Source organism: Trichosurus vulpecula, chromosome 4 (assembly GCF_011100635.1).
Source record: "Trichosurus vulpecula isolate mTriVul1 chromosome 4, mTriVul1.pri, whole genome shotgun sequence".
In the NCBI taxonomy this organism is placed as follows: domain Eukaryota; kingdom Metazoa; phylum Chordata; class Mammalia; order Diprotodontia; family Phalangeridae; genus Trichosurus; species Trichosurus vulpecula.
In genome coordinates this window covers 284462056-284488457 of record NC_050576.1, presented here as the reverse complement: position 1 = coordinate 284488457, position 26402 = coordinate 284462056, and the positions used below count along the sequence as shown (strand labels likewise).

The 26402-nt window shown below is 39.2% G+C and overlaps 1 protein-coding gene and 1 pseudogene across 1 annotated transcript in view; one reads left to right on the top strand and one right to left on the bottom strand.

The window, feature by feature from the left end:
• The window catches only part of LOC118848431 (peroxisomal trans-2-enoyl-CoA reductase-like), a 21489-nt gene extending 3776 nt beyond the window's left edge, over window positions 1-17713 (bottom strand). Inside the window, exons 1-6 of the mRNA XM_036757307.1 lie at window positions 17590-17713; window positions 10438-10571; window positions 8595-8760; window positions 7376-7457; window positions 2315-2429; window positions 1341-1451 (exon numbers count right to left, since the gene is read on the bottom strand). Of these exons, the coding sequence (XP_036613202.1) occupies window positions 1341-1451; window positions 2315-2429; window positions 7376-7457; window positions 8595-8760; window positions 10438-10571; window positions 17590-17713 (732 nt within the window). The remainder of the gene's footprint in view (window positions 1-1340; window positions 1452-2314; window positions 2430-7375; window positions 7458-8594; window positions 8761-10437; window positions 10572-17589) is intronic.
• On the top strand, window positions 17712-26402 carry LOC118847124 (annotated as a pseudogene).

Here is a 26402-nt window from a genome sequence, read left to right as displayed (position 1 = left end):
TATCATTTAGTGTCACCTACCTAAAACTAAAGCCTTTATATAACTTCCATAGTCAAGTGGTAACCTGAACTCTAGTTTAACCAATAGTTTTCTAAATGTCATTTTATTTTTAGCTAGCCTTCATTCCTGGGAAATGTTTTCTTCCGTTGAAAATAGATATGATGTAGATTCTAGGCCCATGGCCCTATACGTACATATGTTCCTACTTTAGATACTCCTGGATTCCATATCTTTATTAAAGCAAAATTCTGACTATATATATGCTTTATGTATCATAACTATGCATTGCTTTATTGCTTTTGTCTGAATAATTGTAGAAATTACTGAACAAAGAGTAAAAGTAGAAAAAGGTAAAGGCCAATTCTTTTTTTTAGTCTGTATGAAATGAATTAATGGTAGTATAGTGTGAGGACTGCCTGAATAAAATCATATATGTTTATACATTCAATACACAAAATAGAATCAATAAAATGAATTTTCATGTATCACATATATGATTAATAAACAATATCTACATTATTACATTCCCTCACTATCAGATATGTGTGTGTGTGTGTGTGTGTGTGTGTGTGTGTGTGTGTGTGTGTATGGCTCATATTTTCTCAATGTAAAGCTGGCATTGTTTTGTTCATGTGTTACGATAAAAATTTTGCTGTTTTAAAATTCAATTTAGGTACTATCTCTCCCAGCACATATGAAAAGTCTTCCATCTATTCATTTAAACACACATGCTCCAAATTGCCAAATCTATTATCTCAAGATAATTAACTTAAGGAAACTGGATGCTAGTTGGTATTCATAATTAAATGACTTGGACTCTGACTTAGAGCTCACTAATCTGAAAGACTACATTAATTGAGAAATAGCAATTTCTCTCAAAATAATTGAGTTATGAAATGCATATGGTTCTGATAGATTTTCCCTAACTGCATCTGAAGGCACTGAAGACCAAGTGCCTCTTTTCTGTCTATTCCCACAGCCTGGTGTGAAGATCTTCCAGCAACTGATTACTATTAATTGAGCACTTTGTATCACAGAAGAGCTTATCAACCTAAAACATTCGTGGATCCATTAACTATTTAAAGTTCTTTTAAAAATCGAATGGGATGATGTGCCCTCAAATATTCACCCTGTCCTTCCTCCCTCCCCTAATGTTCTTTGAAGCTGTAACATTCTATGGCTATATGAAAAAAAATTGGTATAGAGAGAGGGAAGAAGTATGAGAGAAAGGGAGGGAAGAGAATGAGAGATAGACATAGGTAAGAGAAGGAGAAGAATAAGAACAAGAAGAGAGGGAAGAGAGACATATAGACACAGAGAGACAGTGAAAGAGAGGTGACCTCATCAGGAACACCAAATCTCTTTGTGGCACAATGTTGAAAGCATTCTTTAATTTTGCCCTTTACAAAGTCTTCATAGTTGCTGAAGGCCATTGCAGAATAAATTGTTCCCTAGGTTGAGGGACAAAGGAAAAATTTTAAAAATTAATTAAGCCAAAAAAGAGTTAATTTTCAGCCAGGACTATCAGCAAAGAGATGTAAACAGCAGAAGAGATTAGATTAGATTAGAGGTCCCCAGAGGTACTATTCATGCTTCTGAACAATATCATGTAAAATTTATCCTCCCCAAGTGTATTACCTACTAACATAGAAATACATACCAACATAGAAATACATACGAATCAGGGTCTCCAACCTAGTTGCCCAGTCAGCCAATATTAAGGGCAAAAAAGGAAAGACTTTATTTCTCAGTACCTTTTAGAATGTGTATCCTAAATTTAACAAAAAGATCCAATGTCCAGAAACCCTTCACCTTTGAAAGAGATTTATATCTGGGTCTTGTAATATACACTGAATATTTTCCTGCTAGTTTACATGTTTTGTCGACTTATTTTTTTTTGGCAGGGCAATTGGGGTTAAGTGATTTGCCCAAAGTCACACAGCTAGTAAGTGTCAAGTGTCTGAGGCCAGATTTGAACACAGGTTCTCCTGACTCCAGGGCCGGTGCTCTACTCACTGCACCACCTTGCTGTCTCCGTGTTTTGTAGACTTATTACTCTTCCTCCCTCCTTACCACTTCAACTTGAAGTCCATTACCTCCACTCTCTCAAGGTGTTAAAGTCAAACAAACAAAACACATGAATGAACTAGAAAAATTCTTTATGAAATTTGTTATACATCAAAGAATACTTTGACAACATGCAGAATCTCCCCTCTAGTCTATTGCCCGATGTCCTATTTTGTAGTTAATATTAACATAGAATGTACCTATGACTAACAAGGAAAATGTAACAAAAACTATACACATTGTATACACATAACTGGTTACCTATAGGACTGATACAATTGATTCTTACTCCATGGCAGGCCCATTCCATTACCAAAGTTTTGCTCATATTTTCAACACCAGCTCTTGCTGCTCCACTGTGCCTTTTAAAGAAAAAAATTAAAGACTCCATTCAACTTCCACTAATGATTCATATTCTCATGGAAACTAACTGGTGCATTAAGTCACAGAAGAACAGTTCAAATAAGACACTCCTGTTTAGAAAAGCTTGGGACCACACCACTACTGACTGTCTTTTAGAAGATGAGAGCAAACAGTTTAGCATTTCAAGCAAGTTCCAGGAAGTTATCCTGGAAACCAAATGATGTTAAAAGAAAACTCCCTACGCATCACCCAAATTCATGAAAATAAGTAGGGAAACTGCTCTAAAAATTATTGTGTTAGGCACTGGGGACACATACTCAAAAATTAAAAGAAAAACAACTTTGATATTACATTTAGAGGTGGTGCACAGGCCAGGACTGGAACTTGGGAATCTGATTATACAAAGTTATTTGATGTAAAGACACTCCTCCCATATCTTCCCTCCAGGTAGAAAATGCTGGTAAGAAATAACGAACAACAGTGAGCTTAAGAGTAGCACAACTTTTATTGAAAAACAAAGAATTTACGGTTGATATCCTTTTTTAAAAATACTAGATGGTTAGTTTCTAGTGATTTGTTCCATCCCACTCTACCCAAAGATCTCAACTCAGTCTATCAAATGTCTTTAATTTTTCTGCTTTTGCTTTATCTGAAAGATTTCATAACTGAAAAGTCTCTCAACTTAGACTATTTCACTAAATTGCTTTTTATGTAAAGAAAGACAATTTGAGAATAGAAGTAAAAACTCTGCTTGAGAAAATAAAAGATGAAAAGGTATTCTTTAAGAAGAGAAAAAGCAATTAAGAGATAGCACTGGGAGCCAAGATGGTGGAGAAAAAGCAGAGACTCCCCTGAGCTCTCCCAAAAACTTCTCCAAAAAATTTTAAATAATGCCTCAAAACAAATTCTGGAGTGACAGAACACACAAAAGAATGGGATGAAACACTTTTTCAGCCCAAGACAACTTAAAAGGTCTGTAGGAATAGTCTGTCATGCCAGGGGGAGAGTAGAGCACAGTCCAGCATAGGCCATGCAACAGCAAACCAGCAGTAAGCCTTAGTGGGGACTGAATCAGTGGCAGCAGTGATAGTTGCTGGACCTCTCAGTCCACACAGATGGTGAGGGAGTCAGACAACTGTTCAGAAGGAGATTACAGGGGTCCCTTGTGCTTGTACCGGGGGCAGGACTCTGTTGTATTCTCCATACTTAAATCTGGGTTGCAGTCCTGCATCTCAGTCCCTGGGTGACGAGGAGCATTAAAAACCAGAGTTTGTGTCCACAGGAGAGCTGGGACCCTGTTCACAATTCCAGGCAGAAAAAGAGTGATTGCGGTCACTCAGAGACTAGAGTACAGGCCAGGAGAGTAGTAAATATACCCCACCCTAGATCATATCTCTTTGGAAGAACCAAAAGCTTACAGGTCCTCAGAATTATCTCTGAAAAAAGCTGCACAAAAACCCTGAAGTTTGGGACAATGCCCCCTCCACTCTAGAAGCAGAATTCCAGTTTAACATAGAATTAAAAGTCAAATAATAGGCTGGGGAAATGAGCATAGAGCAGAAAAAGATCCTGTGTATAGAAAGTTACTATGAAAACAGGGAAGATCAAAACACAAACTCAAATGAAGACAACAAAGTCAAAACTCCTATATCCAAAGCCTCCAAGAAAAGTACAAATTGGCTTCAGGCCACGGAAGAGCTTTAAAAGGATTTTTAAAATCAGGTAAAAGAGGCAAAGGAAAAATTGGGAAGAGAAATGAGAGTGATTCAAGGAAATCATGAGAAAAAAGAGTCAATAGCTTGGTAAAGGAGATGCAAAAAATACTGAAGAAAATGACACTTTAAAAAATGGAAGAGCCCAAATAGTAAAAGAAGTACAAAAATCCAATGGAGAAGAATGCCCTGAAAAGCAGAATTGGCCAAACAAAAAAAGATTTACAAAAATTCATTGAAGAATAGAACTCTTTAAGCAGAGTTGTCCGAATGGAAAAAAGAGGAACAACAATTCCCTGAAGAAAAGAAGTCCCTAAAAATTAGAATTGTACAAATGGAAAAGGAGGTAAAAAAGCTCACAGAAGAAAATAATCCCTTAAAAATTATAATGAGGCAAGTGGAAGTTAATGTTTCCATGTAACCTCAAAAAACAAACTAATCAAAAGAATGAAGAAATAGCAGAAAATGTGAAATGTCTCATTAGAAAAACAACTGACATGGAAAATAAATCAAGGACAGATCATTGAAGAATTATTAGACTACTTGAAAGCCATGATCTAAAAAAGAGCCTAGACATCATCTTTCAAGAAATTATCAAGGAAAACTGTCCTGATATCCTAAAACCAGAGGTAAAATAGAAATTGAAAGAATCCATTGTTAACCTCCTGAAAAAGATCCCAAAATGAAAACTCCCAGAAATATTATAGCCAAATTCCAGAGCTCCCAGGTCAAGGAGAAAATGTTGCAAGCAGCGAGAAAGAAATAATTGAAATATGGAACCACAGTCAGGATAACACAAGATTTAGCTGTTTCTATGTTACAGGATCAGAGAGCTTGGAATATGATATTCCAGAGGGCAAAGGAGCTAGAATTACAATGAAGAATCACATACCCAACAAAATTGAGCATAATCCTTCAGGGGAATAAATGAACATTCAGTGAAATAGAGGACTTTTAATCATTCCTCATACAAATCCCAGAGCTGAATAGAAAACTTGATATTCAAATACAAATTTCAAGAGAAGCATAGAAATGTAAACAGTTAAGAGAAATCATAAGGCATTCAAGAAAGTCAAATGGTTTATATTCCAACATGTGAAAATGATACTTGTAACTCCTAAAAATTTCTCATTATTGGAGCAGTTATAGAAGAGTATATGTAAACAGAAGGCACAAGTGTGAGTTGAATATTATGGGGTGATATATAAAAAAATAAAATTAAGGGATGAGAAACAGAAATGCACTGGGAGGAGGGGAAAAGGGTAAAATGGGGTAAATCATCTCACATAAAAGAGGCACAAAAGAGCATTTACAGTGGAGGTGGAGATGGTGAAGGTATGGGACAAGTGGAGTGCATGAGCCTTATTCTCATCAAAATTGGCTCAAAGAAGGAATATCATACTCACTAAGCTGCATAGACAAATCTATCTTGCCATACAGGAAAGTAGGAGGGGTAGCAGATAGGGGGTTGGGATGGGGCAGATAAAAGGAAGAGCAGATTGGGGGAGATATAAGTCAGAAGCAAAACACTTTTGAGAATGGACAGGGTAAAAAGAGAGAGTTAAGTAGGAGAAACATAGGATGGAGAGAAATATATCATAATCATAAGAGAAAAAAATTTATAGCAAATTTTCCAATAAGGATCTCATTTCTCAAATATATAGAGATCTGAGTGAAATTTATAGAAATAAGAGCCATTCCTTAATTAACAAATGGTCGAAGGATATCAACAAGTAATCAAAGCTATCTATTGTGATATGAAAAATTATCTAAATCACTATTGAGTAGAGAAATGCAAATTAAAACAACTCCAAGCTACCCCCACACCTATCAGATTGCCTAATAAAATAGAAAAGGAAAATGATAAATGTTGCAGAGGATACAGGAAAATTAAAACATATATGCACTGTTCGTGAAGTTGTATATTGATTCAACCACTCCGTAGAGCAATTTGGAACTATGCCCCAATGGCTATAAAACCATGTATACCCTCCAACCAAGCAATACCACTACTAGGTTTATATCCCAAAGAGATAAAAACCAAAAAGGAAAAGGATCTATTTGAACAAAAATATTTATAGTAGCTCTTTTAGAGGTGGTAAAGGATTGGAAATTGAGGGAATGTCTATCCATTTGGGAATGGCTAAATAAATGGTTGTATGATTGTCATGTAATAATATTATGACATAAGAAATGAAATTAGCAGAACTAAGAGAATATTGTATGATGATCAACTGTGAATGATGTCGCTTTTTCACCAGTACAGTGACCCAAGACAATTCTGAAGGACTTATGATGAAAATGCTGTCCATCTCTAGAGAAAGAACTGATGAAGTCTAAATGAAGATTGAAGCATTTTTTACTTTCTTTATTTTTCTCGTTTTCTTTTTACAATCTGTATTTTCTTTCACAACATGACTAATATGGAAATATATTTGCATGACTGCACATTTATAACCTATACCAAATTGGATGTCTTCAAAATGAGGGGGAAATGAGGGAGAGAATTTTTTTAAAATGAATGTTAAAAATATTTTTACAAAAAGTAAAAAATATATATTTTTACATGTAATTGATGGAAAAATAAAATATTCAATTTTTATAAATTAAGAGATGGTTCTTAGAAAAGCCCTCCCCAACCCTGCCAAAAAATTTTTTTCAACTCACATCTGAACCATGAAAAGGCAAAAAGGCAGAAAAACATCTCAAGAAAAATGACACACACTATAAGTAGTACCAAAGGATTTCACAGATAATTGAATCTGAAGCTATTGCAACACACATCAAGAAAGGACTAAAACCTGAGAAAGTCTAAAAAACTGGCTTTATCCTAGATTCCTCTATAGAGAATTAACAAAGTAAATCATGGTGAGGAAAAGCAGGGTGATGATAGAGGAAACGCACTGTGCATATGGTATGACACACAGAAAGGGTATAAATCAAATCATCAGAAACATCTATGGCATCCATGAGTGAGGAGCCTTCAGCAGTTCTGACCACGAGGACTATGTCAATCCTTGGCATATCCTTTGGTTACATCATCTTACAAAAGAAGCAATCCTATAACAAAAGTGAACCTAAGTGTGGTGCCAAGGGTGTAGGAATACTTTAAAAGTATCTTCTTAAAGCCCCCAAAGAAAAAGAAGGCAGTCTGAAATCACAAGAGGCATTAAAACTCCATTTAATAGTGTAAGCAGGCTCCCAAGACAAAAGAAAGATGTAAAAATTCTTACGCAGCTCTAGGAAATCCATTTTTTAACATGGTGATGATGTTGACAATAGACCCTCCATGTTCCTTCATCCAGGACCTGTAAACTGTATAATAGACAAAAGACAATCCAATTAAATCATTTCCGGACAACACGGGGGAATAGAGTAAGGAGTGGTTCTGAAATCAGATCATCTCAGTTCAAACCCTTGCTCTGCCACTCACTACCTAAGCGACCTTGGACATGTGACCGCTCTGAGCTTCAGATTTGTCATTTATAAAATTAAGGAGTTGGATGAGATGACCTCTAACAATCCTTCCAGCTGTTGATTTTTCATCCCAAGACTCTTATCCTGTCAAGCACACTCTTTTTAAGATATCCAAATACCAAGTCAATACAAGTTACCAAAACACCACCAGTTTTCCTCATAATATCCAACTAGCTAGCATTTATATTGTGCTTTAAGTTTTTAAAGTATTCTCCATATGTCTTCTCATTTGAACTTTACAACCCCATGAGGCTGGTGGTATATTCCTATTTTACAGATGAAGAAACTGAATTATAAGTCTCTTCCATTTAAATATAAGCTCCCAGCATGGAAAGATCAGAACAAGAGCTTTCTGATAACCTAGATCAGAGTTGGCAAGCTATAGCCCATGGGCCAAATCTAGTCCACCTGCTAACACCAGAACTTTCATCTCCCACTCTCTGCTTCTCTATTTGCTCTATTTCTGTCCTCAGTGGAGACAGCAAATGGCTGTCCTCTGTAATCCTTATCAAACTGTTGCTGGGCATGAAGACTGCTGTTCAGTTAACCCTTCAATTTATCATCTCTAGATTAAATAATACCATATAAGTTAACTCTTTAAATCTTTCCTTAGATAAAAGCCTCTTTTCCACATGCACATGGCTTCATTCTGATGTCTAGAGGTCATGGTTTGAACCACCACCCCAAGTATGTTTTGGGGAAGGCCTCCAGGTTCATTTCCTGAGGACCAGCCTAAGCCTGTCTGGAGTTATCCACCAACAGGAAGGCTGCAAGGTGATGAATATTTTAGCTACTCACAAAGGCCAGTTACTAAATTGTAGAGAAGCTTCAATGTACATCAATGCAACATTCACATTTGCCAAGTCAAAGCTCTTTTAAGAATTGGGCATGTCAGTGCAAGTAATACTTCTTAGTGGGGTTTATGATCTAAAAATGAAGGCCTAGCTCCTCTGAGTATTTCCCATCCATCCCTACCTGCTTTGCAAAGGTGGAAAGTGCCAGTTAGGTTGGTTTCAACCACAGCATTCCATCCCTTTGAAGTGATGAGTTCAGTAGGAGATAAGAACTGACCTCCTCCATTGTTCACCAGGAAATTGATCTTACCATGGACATCTAATGTAGATTTAACCAAATTGTTGATCTAAAGCAACCATAAGAAAGTAAATTGGTCAATGGGCACAAACTGTTACTGGTGACCCAGTAGTGAAAATTGGCATGACTGGTGTTCCTCCACAATGAGTTCTCACTCCTGCTGGTTTGTGAGATCTCTGTTGACATCCATTTGCACAGTTAGTCGATTTTTAACATGAATTCAGTATATTTCTTAAATTAACAAAAAAGACAAGGAATACTCAAATCCCCAGAAGGGAGGAATATGCTTAGTGCAGGCTTTGTAGCAATAATTTGAATACAAGTCCGTTTTAATTGACCGAAGTTTCTCTTTGGAAACTTGAGAAGGGCCGATAAAAATTAAGCAAGTGATCTAGTTTTCATAGTTAAAAATTGAGAGCCATATTTCGGTATTTCAGAGAGTTGCACTTGTGTTTGTGCTCACAGGAATACTTATGGAAGGGGTGGGGAACACAGAATAACTTTTGAGACTGTAGCCCAGAGCAGGCTGCCCACAGAGAGCTGAACCAGTTCAATCATCTGCCATCTATCACTCCAGCCTTTTTTCTCCCTGTACTTCAGGTGAGACTTTCATCCATTCTCAACACCTGGATGACTTAGGAAGGATACAGAGATAGCTGTTATAAACACTGAGAGGAGTTTTTCACAGAAATTTTGGAGGAAAACACAAATGTTTAAATTTGGTGAAGTGAGTGATGCTTCTGTTTGAAACAATGCTAGGAACCTTACCAAAGAAGGCATAGTCCACATTAACCACAAATTTGGTGGGCTAGTGACATTTCAAAGACACAGTCAAGAAGAACAGACATTTCTCTAGAGCAGAGGTGTCAAACACTTGGCCCAAGGCACTCCTAAGTGTGGCTGGAGCCAGATTAAAATGTAATTGGGAAATATTTAACAAAATCAATAAAAAAAATAACATAGATCATGTTAATTTAAGTTTTTTTTTAAGTCATTATACAGGTTACAGGGATTCATTTGTATCTGAGTTACATATCCCTTCTCTACCCTATCTAGGACTTGAAAGTCAATGTAGAATGGAAGTCTTCTGATCCTTGAGGTATTTGGTCCTATTTTGGAACAATCCCCTATCTTTATACGTGTGGAATATCCTTTGGTACCTGTCACACCACAGGAGTCATATTGCTCATCTGAACAAAGACTTCTCCACACATTTCCTTCCTTTTGTGTTTCAGTAAGACACTAAAGAAGGTGGAGCTATTGAGCTTCACCTGGAGAAAAGCTCAACCGGTTTTTTTGGTGATATGGAAACACATTGATTTCAACAGATAAGTAGGAATCAACTGCCTTGTATGCTTATTTTCACTTTTCATTGTGAATGAGGATGACTATAAAGATGGGTAAAGGGCCTGTTCCATTTTTATTTTTTTTATCCCAAGTACCTATCATTTTGTACTTTGCACATTGTAGGCACTTAATGTTTACTGAATTTGTGTTGACCATGCTATACCTATAAAGACAAGAAAATGCATGTTATAAAAAGATTTTCAAAAAAGGGTCAAACAAAAAAAAATCTCTGTTTAATCAGCCATTGACCAGAAAAAGATAATAATTTCTCAAGCACTTTTACTAACCAATAGTATATTATGGTGAGAAAAAACATATCAAAGAAGTACTTAGGACCACACTGTACACTTAACATAATTATTGGAGATATTAGTTTTACCTCTTCATCTTTTCGAATATTGCACTGGATGGGAGTAACAATGGCAGAGTTGGAGGGAAGGTGGTCTGCATTCAACTCTTCTGCTGTAGATTGTAATCTAGCAAATTTACGGGAGGCGATAACTACATTACACTCTAGTAAGAAAACCAAACAAATAAACAGTCTTACCAGAAAAGAAAATTAACTTATTTAAAAAATCTTATTCAGCGATTAGGAGTGGAGCCCAGATGGTGGCTTGAAAACAGGGACTATCTTGAGGTCTCCCTCAAATCCCTCCAAACACCTGTAAAAATGACTCTACACAAATTCTAGAGCTACAGAACCCACAAAATAACAGAGGGAAACACGTCTCTAGCCCAAGACAGCCTGGATGGTCAATGGGAAGTGTCTATCACCCGTGCTGGGAGCGGAGCACAGCCCAACGTTGGCCGTGCCAGGACAGATCAAGCTGGAGTAGATTGGGCAGAGCAGGCCTCAGGGCCCTGAATCACTAAGCTGTGGCAGTTACCAGACTTCTCAACCCACAGATGCCAAATTCAACGGAGCAGGTCAGTGGAAAAATTGCTGGATCTGGGTGAGGGAAGTGTGTGGTCCGGCCACAGCCCCATGGTGGCGGAGGTGGGTGCAGCAGCAGCAGCAGCAATAGCAGTAGCAGCGGAGGCTGCTTCAGAAGCCCCTGGCCCACATGCTGGGGGGGGGGAATCAAGTGGCTGATCAGAGTGGGAGTGCAGAGATCTCCTTGCTGGCACTGAGGCAAAGTTCTCTTGCTTTGCCCTGCTTGGATCCACAGCTACTTGGCAGAAAGGAGTACCTGCATCACAGACCAGAGCACAGGTCAGAAAAATATCATACCACCTCAGAACAGAAGTATCTCTGAAAACAGCAGCACGAAACCCCTGAAGCTTGGGACAAAGCACTCTCCACTCTAAAAGCAGTCATACCCTGTCAAAGAGCTCAAAAGTCAAGTAATTGGCTGGGGAAATGAGCAAGCACCGTAAAAGAAAAGAAAAATACAAATTGGTCTCAGGCCATGGAAGACCACAAAAAGGATTTAGAAAAGTAAGTAAGAGAGGTAGAAGAAAAATTGGGAAGAGAAATGAGAGTGATACAAGAAAATCATGAAAAACAAGTCAATGACTTGTTAAAGGAGACCCAAAAACTACTGAAGAAAATAATGCTTTAAAAATAGACTAACCCAAATGGCAAAAGAGCTCCAAAAAGCCAATGAGGAAAAGAATGCCTTAAAAAGCAGAATTAGCCAAATGGAAAAGGAGGTCCAAAAGACCACTGAAGAAAATACTGCCTTTAAAGTTAGAATGGAACAAGTGGAAGCTAGTGACTTTATGAGAAATCAAGAAATTATAAAACAGAACCAAAAAATGAAAAAATGGAAGACAGTGTGAAATATCTTGTGGGAAAACCACTGACCTGGAGAACAGATCCAGGAGAGATAATTTAAAAATTATTGGACTACCTGAAAGCCATGATCAAAAAAAGAGCCTAGCCATCATCTTTAAAGGAATTTTCAAGGAAAACTGCCCTGATATTCTAGAGCCAGAGGGTAAAATAGAAATTGAAAGAATCCACCGATCGCCTCCTAAAAAAGATCCCAAAAAGAAAACTCCTAGGAATATTGTAGACAAATTCCAGAGTTCCCAGGTCAAGGAGAAAATATTGTAAGCAAGCAGAAAGAAATAATTCAAGTATTGTGAAAACACAATCAGGATAACACAAGATCTAGCAGCTACTTCATTAAGGAATTGAAGGGCTTGGAATATGATATTCTGGATGTCAAAGAAGCTAGGATTAAAAGCAATAATCACCTACCCAGCAAAACTGAGTATAATAATCCAGGGCAAGATATGGATTTTCAATAAAATAGAGGATTTCCAAGCATTCTCGAAGAAAAGACCAGAGCTGAACAGAAAATTTGACTTTCAAACAGAAGACTCAAGAGAAACATGCAAAGGTAAACAAGAAAGAGAAATCATAAGGGACTTACTAAAGTTGAACTGTTTTCTTTACATTCCTACATGGAAAGATGATATTTGTAACTCATGACACCTTTCTCAGTATTAGGGTAGTTGAAGGGAATATACATATATATAGACAGAGGGCATGGGGTGAGTTGAATATGAAAGGATGATATCTAAAAAATAAAATTAATGGGTGAGAGAGGAATATATTAGGAGAAGGAGAAAGGGAGAGATAGAATGGGCTAAATTATCTCACATAAAAGGGGCAAGAGAAAGCTGTTGTAATGGAAGGGAAGAGAGGTGAAAGGCAATGAGTGAATCTTGCTCTCATCAGATTTGGCTTCAGGAGAGAATAACATACACACTCAAGTCAAAAGCAAACACTTTTGAAAAGGGACAGGGTCAAGGGAGAAAAGTGAATAAAGGGGGACAGGATAGGATGGAGGGAAATATAATTAGTCTTTCACAACATGACTATTCTGGAAGTGTTTTGCATAACAATACATGTATGGCCTATGTTGAAGTGCTTGCCTTCTCAAGGAGGGTGGGTAGGGAGGGAAGAAGGGAGAGAATTTGGAACTCCAAGTTCTAAAAACAAAAGTTTTTCAAAAAAATTTGTTTTTACATGCAAGTGGGAAATAAGATTTACAGGCAATGGGGTATAGAAATCTCTCTCACCCTACAAGAAAGTAAGGGGAAAGAGGATAAGGGAGGGATGGGGTGATAGAAGGGAAGGCAGACTGGGGAAAGGGGCGATCAGAATTTATGCCATCTTAGGCTGGGGAGAGGATAGAAATGGAGACAAAATTAATACCTCAAAATCTTGTGGAAATCAATGTTAAAAAATCTTAATTTTACCAGTAATGATCTAAATATATTTCAGTGAAACTATTATGTTTGGGTACTCCATTAACAGATCAAAGCCAACCCAAAGTTTGCATTCTCATTCTATGCAATTCTTACTTCTCTTTCCATAAATCCTTCATAAAGAAAGTAACCAATATGCTGTTGGCATTCCTCTGAGGGAGGGCCTCCATGAATTGACAAAGGCGGGAAGGACCTGAACATCTCTAATACAGCAATGATAATGATCCTCCTCACCCCACCCCAAATCTAATGTGTTCCTGCAGAAGAAGTAATGCAAGACATAAATACATTTTTTTTTTGCTGAATTGCTAAACCTGTGATGTTCCTGGCCATGAAGTACAGACTTCTTCAGGGACTTAAAATTTACCTGTGTCCTGGGTTTCAGTACCATATTGCTATATCCACAATAAGGCTTGTTGATATATTTGCATACTTTTGTAATAACATAGGAAGGAGTTCTTAACCTTTTTCTCACGAGCCCTTTTTTGGCAGTCTGGTGAAGATTTGGGACACCTCAGAATAATATTTTTAAGGACATAAAATAAATACATAAGACTACAAAGGAAACTAATTATATAATTACACAGTTATCAAAACACTTATAAGTTCAAGGACACCCTGAAATCTATCCATGAACCCTTAGGGATGTTTTGGCCCCAGAATAAGAACCCATGCCATAAAGAGAATCCTTGTGGATGCATCCAGGGTGGTTTTGTGACAGTGCCTGTCATGTAGTAGGCACTCACTAAATGTTTATTGATTGATTTAAAACAAGAAAATAGCCCTAGACCTCACACTGTAGTTTTCAGCCCAAGAATACTCTCTTCTTTTATTTAACAAACTTTTTAAGCCATTACTATTTGGAAGGCAAAAGAGGCAGTGTGCTGCAGTCGACAAAGGGCCAACTTTTGGAGTCAGGAAGATTAGAATTGAGGTCCCTTCTCTGACACCTGCAGGCTGTGTGACCATGGGCATCACTTAACCTCTCACTGCCATAGCTAACTCTCTGAGGCTCTAAATTACAGACAGAAGAGCTGTAAGGCTTCATGGGTAGAGGGAATTTCTACAACAGAATTTCCCAAAATGAAGAAATCACAGGTCAGAGCCAAAAAAGTGTACAAGGCACTGGGTAGCTACACAAAGAAAAATGATGGTCTCTGATTTCAAGGAGCTTATATGCTAAAAAAGAAGGAATAAGATCTTTACACATATAATTGTCAACATTGTTGTGACAAGTGCAAAGAAAAAATCCAGACAGTGGGTTGTAAGAAATTTGAAGGTGGGATCCCTTTCAGCTGGACTTGTGAAAAGAAGGCTTCATGGAGGAGGTGGAACCTAGACTGACCCTTCGAGGGATTTCAACAGATGGAGCTATGGAGAAAATGTATGTCTTGTCTGGGGGGATGATCTGCATGAATGAGAAAAGACAGAAGAGGCCAGGAAAAGACTGAGGAACAGCTGACTAGCTTGGCTTGGCACATAGATACCTAATGGTCACCAGAGATAAATAGGACTGGAGGGGTAATTTGGGAATAGAATACAGATGGCCTTGAATGCTGGGCTAAAATAATTTTATTTTATCATACATGCACTGAGGAGCCACTAAAGTTTTTGAGCAGAGGAGTGACATGGTCAGATCTAAGGACAAGAAAGATTATTTTGGCAGTTGCTTAAAAGGATCGAGTGACCAAAGCAAAGAATGGAGGCAGGGAGTTGTCAAGAGTCTGGGAAGAAGTCATAAAGCCTTGAATAAGGGTGGCAGGATAGTTAGCAGAGTAGAGGGGATGGGCATGAGAAATATTTCACAGGGGCAATAGGTAGGGCTTCATAACTAAATAGATGTTAGGACAAAAGGAGAGGGAAGAAAGAATTAATGCCTCAGGCTTCAAACCTGAATAACCAAGTGGATGTTGGTGTGACCAACAGACCTAGGGACACTGGAAGGGGGAAGGGGGCAGGTGTGGAGAAGTTGAGGAGGATGAATTCAGATTTGGATGTGTTGAGTTAGAGGGCCTAGTGGGACCTATCTGCAAAAATGCTCAGTAGGTGGGGAGAAATGTGGACCAGGGACTCAGGGGAGAAAGTAGCTGTGGAGTCATCCACAAAGAAGTGACAATTGAGCACACGCCAGGGCTATGGATCAAATCACAAAGGAAAGAATGTAGAGATAAAAGAGAAGCCCAGGGCAGAACCTTATAGAACCCACAGTGTGGGACTGGGAGAAGGGAAGTGGACCAGTAGAGTATTGGAGTGGTTAGACAGCTTGTTTATCTTTGTATATACCTCAGTTCTTCTCACAGTGCAGTGTCACTCAGATGACTGACTGAATGGAAAAATTAGAAGATAACAAGTGACATTTGTATAAATTTCTGAAAGGTTACACTTTTACCTGTTATCTCAATTGAAGCTCATAACATTGAATTAACAATTATAGGTATTGGTATCCCCATTTTACAGATATAAACTGAGACAAACAGGGTTAAGTGATTTTCCCAAGGTCACATGGGTAATAATTGTCTGAGGCTGGATTTGAACTTCCTTCTTCCTGACTCTAGGCCCTTTTTATTTACTGTGCCACCTGGCTGCCCCAATTTCTAGAGGCGGGAAGTAAAAATGAAAATAAGAGAATAAATATAATGTCAGGCATACTGAGGTTGATAAAGTACCAAGAAAGCGTGACACCCTCATGCCATCCACTTTGCTACACTTAGAATGCTGTTCTCTCAGTCCTATATGCCTCACCTATGTCCTGACCCTCTTCCCATTTTCCTCTCAGTCCCTTCTGTGTCTTCTACAGTGACAAGAAAATAAAAATATAGTACTTAAAGTTTGCAAAGCATTTTTTGAAATAGTCTGTCCCTTGATCTTCACAACAACTAAGACGGGTAGAAGCTAAAAGAATCTTCTGCATGTTCCAGAGGAGAAATCTGAATGTGAAGTTAAGGGTCTTTCCTACAGTTAGAATATAGCAATTAAGTGCAAAGCATCATTAAAACCCAAGTCACAGCAGATTCCAAGACAACTCTGACTCTGGCCCCAGATAGGAACCACAATCATTTTGCAACATTTTACTTAACAAATAATTTACTGAACCTCCCTCACGCCCCACCATCTGGTGACCAAATAATGGAAAGTCCCCCACTGCTATTAAAGAAGAAACATAATATAATGAACTATGCTAGAACACAGTAAACTTTGATGGTCTGACTCACTGTTGGAATAACTGTTGTCCTAGTTCTCAGATAAGAGACAGCTGAAGTCTGGTCTAAAAGGTTACCTCATTCCTGCAGTTTTGTCTAAAGGGACCATTTTCACAGTTGTTAAAGAATTTGGTCACCTCCTTTTATTTCTCCTGCCCTTCCACAGGTAATGTCTTCTCATTCCAATAACAAACTAGCCAGCTATTTGGCAAATACTCCCCCAGAAGCCTCTCCTTTCCTAGCTTGAACGACTCTCTTTCTCTACCGACCTTCCTTCTGTGAAAGTTGTTACTGCTTTATCCTAAATTGTGGGTGGAATGATGCCAATTGGCATTAGACTATAGGCTTGAATTGTTATAAAAAGTAAATCTTATCATCTTGGAAGTTGATGCTACCATCAGTAGTTTTTCCTTAGCATGCCAAAACAATCTCTGCTTTCAGTTTGGCCTCCAACCTTTGACCCACAATAAATGGACCCCCTGCCAGTATGCCTCTCAAAGAGGTCCCATTCCTCTCAGTAGAGAAAACTACCTGACCCCTGCCAACCACTGCCATTCTCCCCAAGGACCCTCCAGGACTTGATCCTTCTCCCCGGTGACCCTCCAACCTGTTCCTCGCCCAATTTCTGACTCCAGAGTCCCTCTTAAGCAAACCCTATCCCACTCCTCCCACCCGTCCCCTCAGTTCATGTCCCATTAGCCCCCGCCCTCTCCACATCTTTCCCAGACCTTCTTCCACAGTGTCCCCACCAGCCCCTTTCCCTCTCCACCTAATGTCCCTCAGTTCCTCTCCCACATCGTCCGCAGACCCTTCTCCATGTTCCCTCGACCCTCACCTCCCAGGGTCCCACAGACTCCTACCTTCGGCCCTTACCTTTTCGCTTCGCTGACCTTCACTCTCCCCCAGAGCTGCCGTCCCTTTACCAGTCTCTCCTCGACCATCTTCTGCTCCGCCCCTTTCACCCTCAGTGTCCCCTCTTCATCCCACGGTCCCCCAAACTACCCCAACGTCTCCCAAGGTCCTCGTTCCCAACTTTGTCCTTCCCTCTCAATGTCCGCAGTTCTGCCCCCTCCCTAGCTTCCCGGCCCGGGCCGGGCACACTGACACACCAAAGTGCAGCAGCTCGGCGGCTATAGCCTTGCCAATGCCTGTGCCGGGGCCAGTGACGATACCCACTTGGTTCCGTAACAGCCCAGCAGCCAGGGAACTCTTGGCCCTAGCCACTGTCCCCATGACCCGCTTTGCCTCTGACCCACAGAGGGATCGCTCTCCGACCCGCCGACAGACTGGCGGAGAAAGTGACACACATCAGCCGTGCAGTCTGCCCGCCTAAGAAGGTGAGCTTTTTATCCTCACGTCGTCAAGGCTCCCAACAGCCCAGAGGTGGGCGGAAAACCTGGGATAGCACCAGTTCTCGGCCCACGCAGGACAAACCGCGTGTGTACCTCATGATCGCTGGTGGGGAAGAGAAATTCTCGGTCCCACCCCTCCTCTCACTCTAAAACTCGTCAGGTTTTTTCATCCCACCCTCAGACGCCCTCTGAATATTCTACTAACTTCTGTGGAAAAGGTGAGGTAGTTTACGCAATCCCGCATCCTCTCCCCACCTCCGTCCAGATATAGCTTCAGGTGACAGATTCTGGCTCCGTTTTAGTTTTGCGTTTGTTTTTTTGTTTTTTTTTTTTTAACTTTGATCCCAAGTTCAAAAAAAAAAAGGAAAGGAAAAACCCGGGGCAAGGAATGGGTGGCTTGGGGGTAATAGGATACACTTTCTACAATTAAAAAAAAATCCATTTCCATTTACAGTCTTGGATAAAGACAATCCACGCATCTCTGGGTACACCGACTGCAACTAGAATTTATTACTTTTGGTCCCCTTCCCATCTCCCCCAATGGATGTCTTTGCTGGTCCTGTGGACAGCGGACTAGCAGGTGAGAGGGCAAGAAAAAGGCTTTGCAGAGGAGAGATGTGGCAGGAGCAGAGGGTGAATGCCAGGGTCTTCTTCCAGTTTGCGGATGTGCTAGGCTTAGTGCCTGGTTAGGTTTCTTGACGTTTGCTTACACACTGGACCATAATGGAAGAGTCCCAGTAAAAATGATAAGAGTATCTCCCCGTTCTCTTAAGTCAGTGCCTTACCGTCTGCACCCACAGGGAAGAAAGGAGGTGGGAGATGATGGATTCAGCAGCATTCGAGATGAGCCAGTTTCACTTCTGGCTGCGTAATAACGGATTCTTCTTAAAAGGGCATCATGATGGAGAGTTTCCATCTCTGCCAGTATGTGAGAAGGAGGCAAGAGAAGCTTCCTTAACTATGTCTGGGTGATGGAAGAGGACCAGACAGGACTGCAGCCCGATTTTTCCTGTGTATTTTGTGTGGAATTGAGGGTTGGATCATACAGATTCTTCTCTTTATATTATTCATCTTTCTTCATGCATGCAAGACAGTACTGGTTTGCAAATGGATCTGATCTGGTTTTTACTTGAACATTTGAGTAGGCTGTGTGATGTGTATAAGGGATGTCTTTCCTGTATCTAGCCAAAAGAGAAAGGACGCTTCTTTTAAAGGTCAATTGTTATAAGATATGGCTCTGTAATTTGGAACTATGCCCAAAAGGTTATAAAACTGTGTATACCCTTTGGTCCAGCAATACCACTTCTAGGTCTATATCCCAAAGAGATCATAAAAAAGGGAAAAGGACCTACATGTACAAAAATATTTATAGCAGCTCTTTTTTCTGGTGGCAAAAAGTTGGAAATTGAGGGAATGCCAATCAATTGGGGAATGGCTGAACAAGTTGTGGTATATGAATGTAATGGAATACTATTGTTCTACAAGAAATGATGAGCAGGTGGGTTTCAGAACTGATGCTGAGTGAAGTGAGCAGAACCAGGAGAGCATCGTACACAGTAACAGCAATGTTGGATGGAAAATGCTATCCACATGGAGAGAAAAAAATATGGAGTCTGAATGCAGATCAAAACATACTATTTTCTCTTCTTTTTGTTTGTTTTTTCTTTTTCATGGTTTTTCCCTTTTGGTTCTGATTCTTCTTTACAACATGACTAATGTGGAAATACGTTTAATAGCATTTTCCATCATGAGTCCTTTAGAATTGGCTTAGATCATTGTATTGCTGAGAAGAGCTAAGTCTATCAAAGTTGGTCATCAAACAATTTGCCCCATTTCACCCTAGACCCTTGTTCCCTTCCACCAGAGTGGGCCAGCGTTCTCTCTCTGTCTTTCTGTCTGTCTCCATCTGTCCCTCTGTCTCTGTCTGTCTCTCTCCTTCTCTCTATTAATTTTCCACATTCACTTTTTAATAAGATTTTCAGCTCCACATTTCCCCCCCCCCCTTGCTGCCCTCACTTCTCCCAAAGATGGCAAGCAATCTGATATAGGTTATAAATGTGCAGTTATGTTATGCAAGTTGTGAAAGAAGAAACAGAACAAAAGGGAAAAACTACAAAAAAAAATAAAAACAAAAAACAGTGAAAAATAGTATGCTTTGATCTGCATTCAGACACCATAGTTCTTTTCTCTGGATGTGTAAAGCATTTTCCATCACGAATTGTTATGGATCATTGTATTGCTGAGAAGAGCTAAGTCTTTCTCTGTTGATCATGTTAACAGTATTACTCTTTATGTGCCACTTCAAAGTTGTAAGGAGTACATGGGGACAATACCTGGACCAATGATACCCTCCTTGTTCTTCTGAGTAAACTTTAGCTTTCCCTAGATATTCCTTCAAATATCTGTCACCCTGCCTATTTTGTTGGCTCAATCTGGAGGCCCTTGGTGGCAAGGGTAGAAGGAGATTGGGGTGGATGATTGCGTGGGGAAACAGTGTGCCAAAGCAGTCTTTCTTCCCTGTCCCAAAGTGATAACATCTGGAGAAGAGAGGAAGATGATGCTAATGACTTTCTGAGAACAACCTGAATCATGCCTCAGTTCCCAATTTGGTTACATTCTTCAAACCCAGGACAGTACGTGACTCATGTGATCTTGTAGGGAAAGCAAACCAAATGGAGACTAAGCTCATTGATGGACTTGGGGTAGGAGGTAGGATAGAGGGCCAAACATTTAGGAAGGAAATAACCATCACACTTCACAGAGAATACAATAGCAAATAGCATGAAATACAAAGTAAGTTACTATCCTAGGGCTTTGAGAGTTTAGCCCCAAAGGATGATAGTGTTGAATTTTCTTTAAGCTACATATTATAGAAAGGGGAGCAGCATGTACTTTGTAAATTGAGGTATAGAATATAATTTTTGCAGTGTGGGAGGAGATGTTGATGGAAAAGCACTTGTGTAATTACCAGCATAGGAGAAATATGTTTCCAACTATGTTGTTTCCTTTAAAATGGGCATTCCCTGAAGATTGGAATTGTGCCTGTTGGATTACTGCACACAGTGACAAGCAAAACAGTAAGCCCAAATGGCCATTTATCTGAAAAAAAAATCAAATTTTCTGGGAGAGTTGTGTCAAGCTACCCTTAGAGCCAGGAGGATTCTAGCATAGTGGGTATATAGTAAGTATTGCATCTGATAGAGAACTTTGATTTGTCTTCCTGGCACCAAGGGCTTAATGACCCAAATTAATATAGTTTAGGTCATTCACTGCCCCTGTAAAATGGTCTACCTTTTCCCTCTCTCTTACTTAAAGATTTATTTTTTTTAAATCTACCCCTAAAAATGTAGGTAATGGTTAGAATTGCCAGTTCCTGTCTGGAGAGGCTCAGCTTTCTTTCCTATCCCAGCTCTTGGTCTGCTTGGGATGTCAGTAGAGTGAAGCTAGATACTCACTCAGTGTCAGCCATAGTTCTAGTATTGAATACCACACCCATGGAGTACTGTGATATGATGGGAATTTGTGGGTTTTGTTAAGTTTTAATTTTAGAATGACATTTCTGAAAAGCAAAGATGACAACATTGGTACTTTTTTGTGGTTTTTGTTTGCTTGTTTTTGCAGAATTTGGTGCCCTTGTGCAATAGAGACAAAGAAAATAGAAAATACATGCAATTTTTAACAATAAGACTTTGTGTTTTTAATGCTAAGAGACTAGCTTTTAAATACCAAGGTCCAAAAATGAAAGGTGCTATCAATATCTTTGATAGGTCTTAGATACTACCAGAGCCTTTTCCTGCTGCCAGTAACTTGCTGGATTCAATTTGGAATGGATTTTTCCTCTGTTCAGATAGCTTCTTCTACCATAACAATCCTTCTAGTGCCTTTACTCCTGCAAAAGAGTTTTAAATGAATACATTTTCTACATTGAATATAGTAACAGCAAAGACTGTGATTATTCACAAAAATTAACATTGGAATATCAGACTGTTGTAAAAGGACATGTTAATTATGGTTGGGGGAGGAATGAAGGCAAAAGACTGAATGATAAAAAATGGACAAAATGGATTCAGATGAAGTACAATGACTAACCTGGGTTCCAAAGAAAAGAGGATGAAACTTTCTTCCCTTCTCTCAGTAGAAAGGTGAAAGAATACAGTTGTGGAATGTTGATGTCACATGCAGTTGATACTGGTTTTTTTGTCTCATTTTTTCCCCTTTTTTGATACAAGGTAGAGTTTTTTTGAATTGGCAAATGGCTGACATCATTTCCACACATTGTGCATCAGGCATTGAAGAGTATAGTCTAGATACTGTGCTTCTATCATCATGGCTGACGAGAATTAATTGTCATAAATCCAGCCCAATATAAGGCCTTAAAGACTTTACTAAGTCTAATAGATCAAGTCAGGCTTTCTTCTGAACTCTAATTCTGGATGCTACCTCACAAAGACTGTTCCAACATTTATGGTCTCTCTCAAAAAAAACTCATAACAAGTTTCATTGTTGCCAGTCATGCCATATTATCTCACAACAAAATGGTTGTCCTTTCACTGAAAGACATTGCATGTGTTTCACTAAAAGAGGACAGAGTACCTACACAAATCCTACATATTCTTAGGTCAAATCCTTTGCTGAAACTAGTCCACTTCTTGGCAGACAATTGACACAGCCATATTTTTTCATTGACTGACTTAAATGAAGTTTAATTTTACCTTTGGAAATAGACATTTAACTAGAAACATATGAAACAGATTTTGCTGGATGGAAAAAGAGGGGGTCAAGATAATACAGTAAGCTCAGCTGACACCACCCCCACTTGGAAGAGGCTACAGAGCTTCCAACAGGACATGAATCTGAAATGGAAGGGCCCTATTCCCTGATATGGAACATGCTTTGACATTTTCTTACTAGTTCTTGCCTGCTAACCACGTGGTTAAGAGATAGGCTGGTTAATTGGCTGCTGAGGTGGAAATGGGGTAAATTGGACAGAGTCAGACAAAACAACTTCTTTGGTTGGAAAATGAAAAGTAGGGAGACTGCTGTTAGCTGTTTAACAAGCAACTACAAATACACTGAAATTCTCTTTGAATTTTTTTTCTGCCTAATTTCAATCTCAATAATCATTGCACCTGAGAGGTCAGTATCCAGATGTTTGAAAGGGACAGATGGGAGAGAAATTTGCATGCATCTAGCAAAGTCTAGCATCCATCACCGTTTCCTGCCTGTGAAGGATCTGCCAACATTTCATGTCCTTTGGGGGAAATCCCCACCTTACCCCAATGAGAAAGGGACAGAGATACGAATTTAGGCAGTGTGCCTGAATAGTGTTGGGACAAAGGAGCAGAGATGTTGGCATGCTAATTACTGTTTAAACATTTGAGTATGATCCCTCATATGAGAGTATATCAAAATAATTGAGAATTACTGATTCTAACATTGGCTCCAAAAAAGAGCCTTCAATACTTCCCAAACATTAATAGTTTATGTTACAAGTTAGTCATTTTGCCTACATTTCAAAATAAAACTTTTCTTCTCATTACCATATTCAAAGTACTCGCACTTTGAAAACATTGGATCAAGGTTTATATTAGTATATTAGTACAATAATATTATTAAATTGTTCTATATGAAATGTACATTATTTTGCTTGTGGATATATGTACAAAAATGTACAAAGCTGCTTTATAACAGCCAAAAAAGAGAAAATATTCTATGTTCAACAATTGGAGAGAGGCTGGATAATTTATAATATTATCAATATCCCATTAATATAATGGAATTTTATGATACCATAAACCTACAAACATGAAAATTACACACAAATATGAAATGATGCAAAGTGAGATCAATAGAACATGAAATCTAAGTGACGTGACTATTAAAACAAGAGAAAGGAAGGATACAGGGCTTTTAGAAATAACAATCTCAAATGGGTACATGGGTACATTGAACAAACCAATTTTTGTGGCCTGTCAGTTAGTTTGATTCTACTTTGTTAACTACTAACCATTGTATGTAAGATTTTACTTCTTATTTATATTATTTATGGAGGTTGGGGGAGGGTTCAAATCCAGGAAACATCAGAAAGGCAGTAATTTAAAACAAAATGCTCAAGTAAAAGACATCACTGGAAATCATTTCACTGAAGGAGCTTTATTTATTGCTTTTGCCTCTCCCCTTCATTTACCTTAAATTAATGAGTTAGGCTGGGAAGTAAGCTGGAGTTCCATCCTCTGCTTGTTCAACTGAAAAAAGAATAATGAAAACGGAGCACCTTAGCTAATAAAGGATTCCAGCTGAAGCAAACTGTAGAAGAAGAGACAATCTACTTTGCGCTCAATAGAAAAAAAGCCAGATGGTGACTAGCAGTGAGCATGGGATCAATGGAGCACAGGCAAACGGTGACCTGAGAGCCAGCAGAGGCTTGGTACCATGCTTAGCAGTGACAACAGCTCACATCCAAACTACCAGCAGAGAGTGTATGCCTTGGGATAGGAGGAGGGAGCAGACCCAATGACATCAGCTCAACAGCATGACCATAAGTAGGATTCAGTTGCTTCTCTGCATCTATACCTTGGCCACACATATTTCTTACATATGTCTATCAACATGTATTCCTGAGGTTTATTCACTCTTTCAACTGCTGTGTGTTTATGGGATAGTGTTTCAAAACTCTATGAAGGAGATGGTTTATCATTACTTTTTTCCTGTGGTATTTCGTTTTTCACTGCTTAGCACAGTGCCTGGCACCAGTAGGTGTTTTATAAAGATTTATTGATTGATTGATTGAAATATTTTTGTATTTGGTTGTATTTTGGTTGATCTTACCTTGTGGATTACTATTAAAAGTAATACATATAGGGTGAAGGGGTCACTAGTGATGGTTTGATGAAGTTGCGAACCTGCAAAGTATGTAGGACCTGGGGTAACTTGTCAGGATGGACCCTTGTGCAAGTTAGAAGAAAGGAGAGTTGCTCTAGGTGCTACACTTATTTAATTATTTGTTTTCTAAATTGTTATTATCTGTTTCTGAAGAAGATAGTCAAATTTATTATATGATTATTAAAAATGGCATTGAATGAATAGATGGATGAAAATAGTATGATGTTCTAATATTATTAGAAGTGTTAGGTATACACACAGAAATAAATGAAAGCAGAAACATGTCCATTTGAATACACTGGTTCTATTCTAGAAGAAAAAGTCAAAGACTGGAAATTCTGGAGTTCACATTCATATAGTGTTTAAAGATGGATGTGCCACTTTTCTCAACACCACTGGGGAAGAGTTATTATCCCTATTCTATAAAGCAGTGGGATATGTGACCCCCAATATGTGACCCCACTAGGACACATACTGGCAATGTCACCTAACTTCTCAGTGCTGTAGGCAATTTTCTAAGTGTCACCTCTTCAAGACTAGTTTCAGGAAAAATGCTCACCTACATTAATATATAGTGTTTGCTCATGCAGGACTTTCGTATACCAGTGAAATCACAGGTCCAGTCTTTTTCCCTGTGGATGATTAAACAGAAGATCAAGGAGACTAATTGGCTGCTCATGGCCCACAACTAGCCAATGACATCCACTTCTAACAATAAACTTTTCCCACACACTGCCTCCCAATAATAATAACTCATTTTTCTGTAATGCTTTAAAAGTCCACAAAGTAGAGAGTATAACTTGCTATATTTTATGATAATGAATTTACTGAGTAATTGAACTATTTCATGAATATAAGCTCCTACCAAAGCCAACTGAATTTCAGTTTTGGCAAATGTTCTTCCCACACACATAGAAAGACCAACAATCTACTTGAGCAAGTCAACTGCTTCATGAGGGGCAATACAATGATGTGTCTTGAGAAATCTCCATCTGAGGAATCGCATAATGTGATGAAAGTTCCATGATTCTGGCCTTGACTTTTCCTTTCTTACTTCTGCAGGTTTGTGGAACATGACCCCCCACCCCAAAAGTGCTATGTTGCATTAACAGGCACTATCACTCAGGGGAAAAAAGGGTCAGATGGTAGACATCCATGTTACATTAACAGAGAAGGAGCTGCAGGAATTGACCAAGTCCAAGGAGGTAGCAAATGATGCTGCACCAGATGGAAAGAAGGCCTGCTAAATAGGAGAAGACTGAGGACCGCATGTGGTCTTGTGGACAATGATCTGCCTGCCTGTGATTTTTGTCCTTTCTTTCATTGTTTCTTTCTACTATGGTACGATCACTTGGTACAACATTTTCCTAGTGTACAATGAGGAGAGGACCTTTTGGCACAAGATCTCCTGCTGCCCCTGCCTCATCCTCTTTTATCCAGTCCTCATCATGGCTGTGGCCTCTTCTCTGGGCCTCTATGCTGCTGTGGCCCAGCTCTCGTGGTCCTGGGGAGCATGGTGGCTGGCTGCCCGGGACATGGAGAAGGGCTTTTGTGGCTGGCTCTGTAGTAAGCTTGGCCTGGAAGACTGCTCACCCTACAGTATTGTTGAACTTCTCAAGTCTGATAACATCTCTGGCAGCCTCTCCACCAAGGATCCCACACAGGGGGAAGAAATCTCTGCTGTCTAA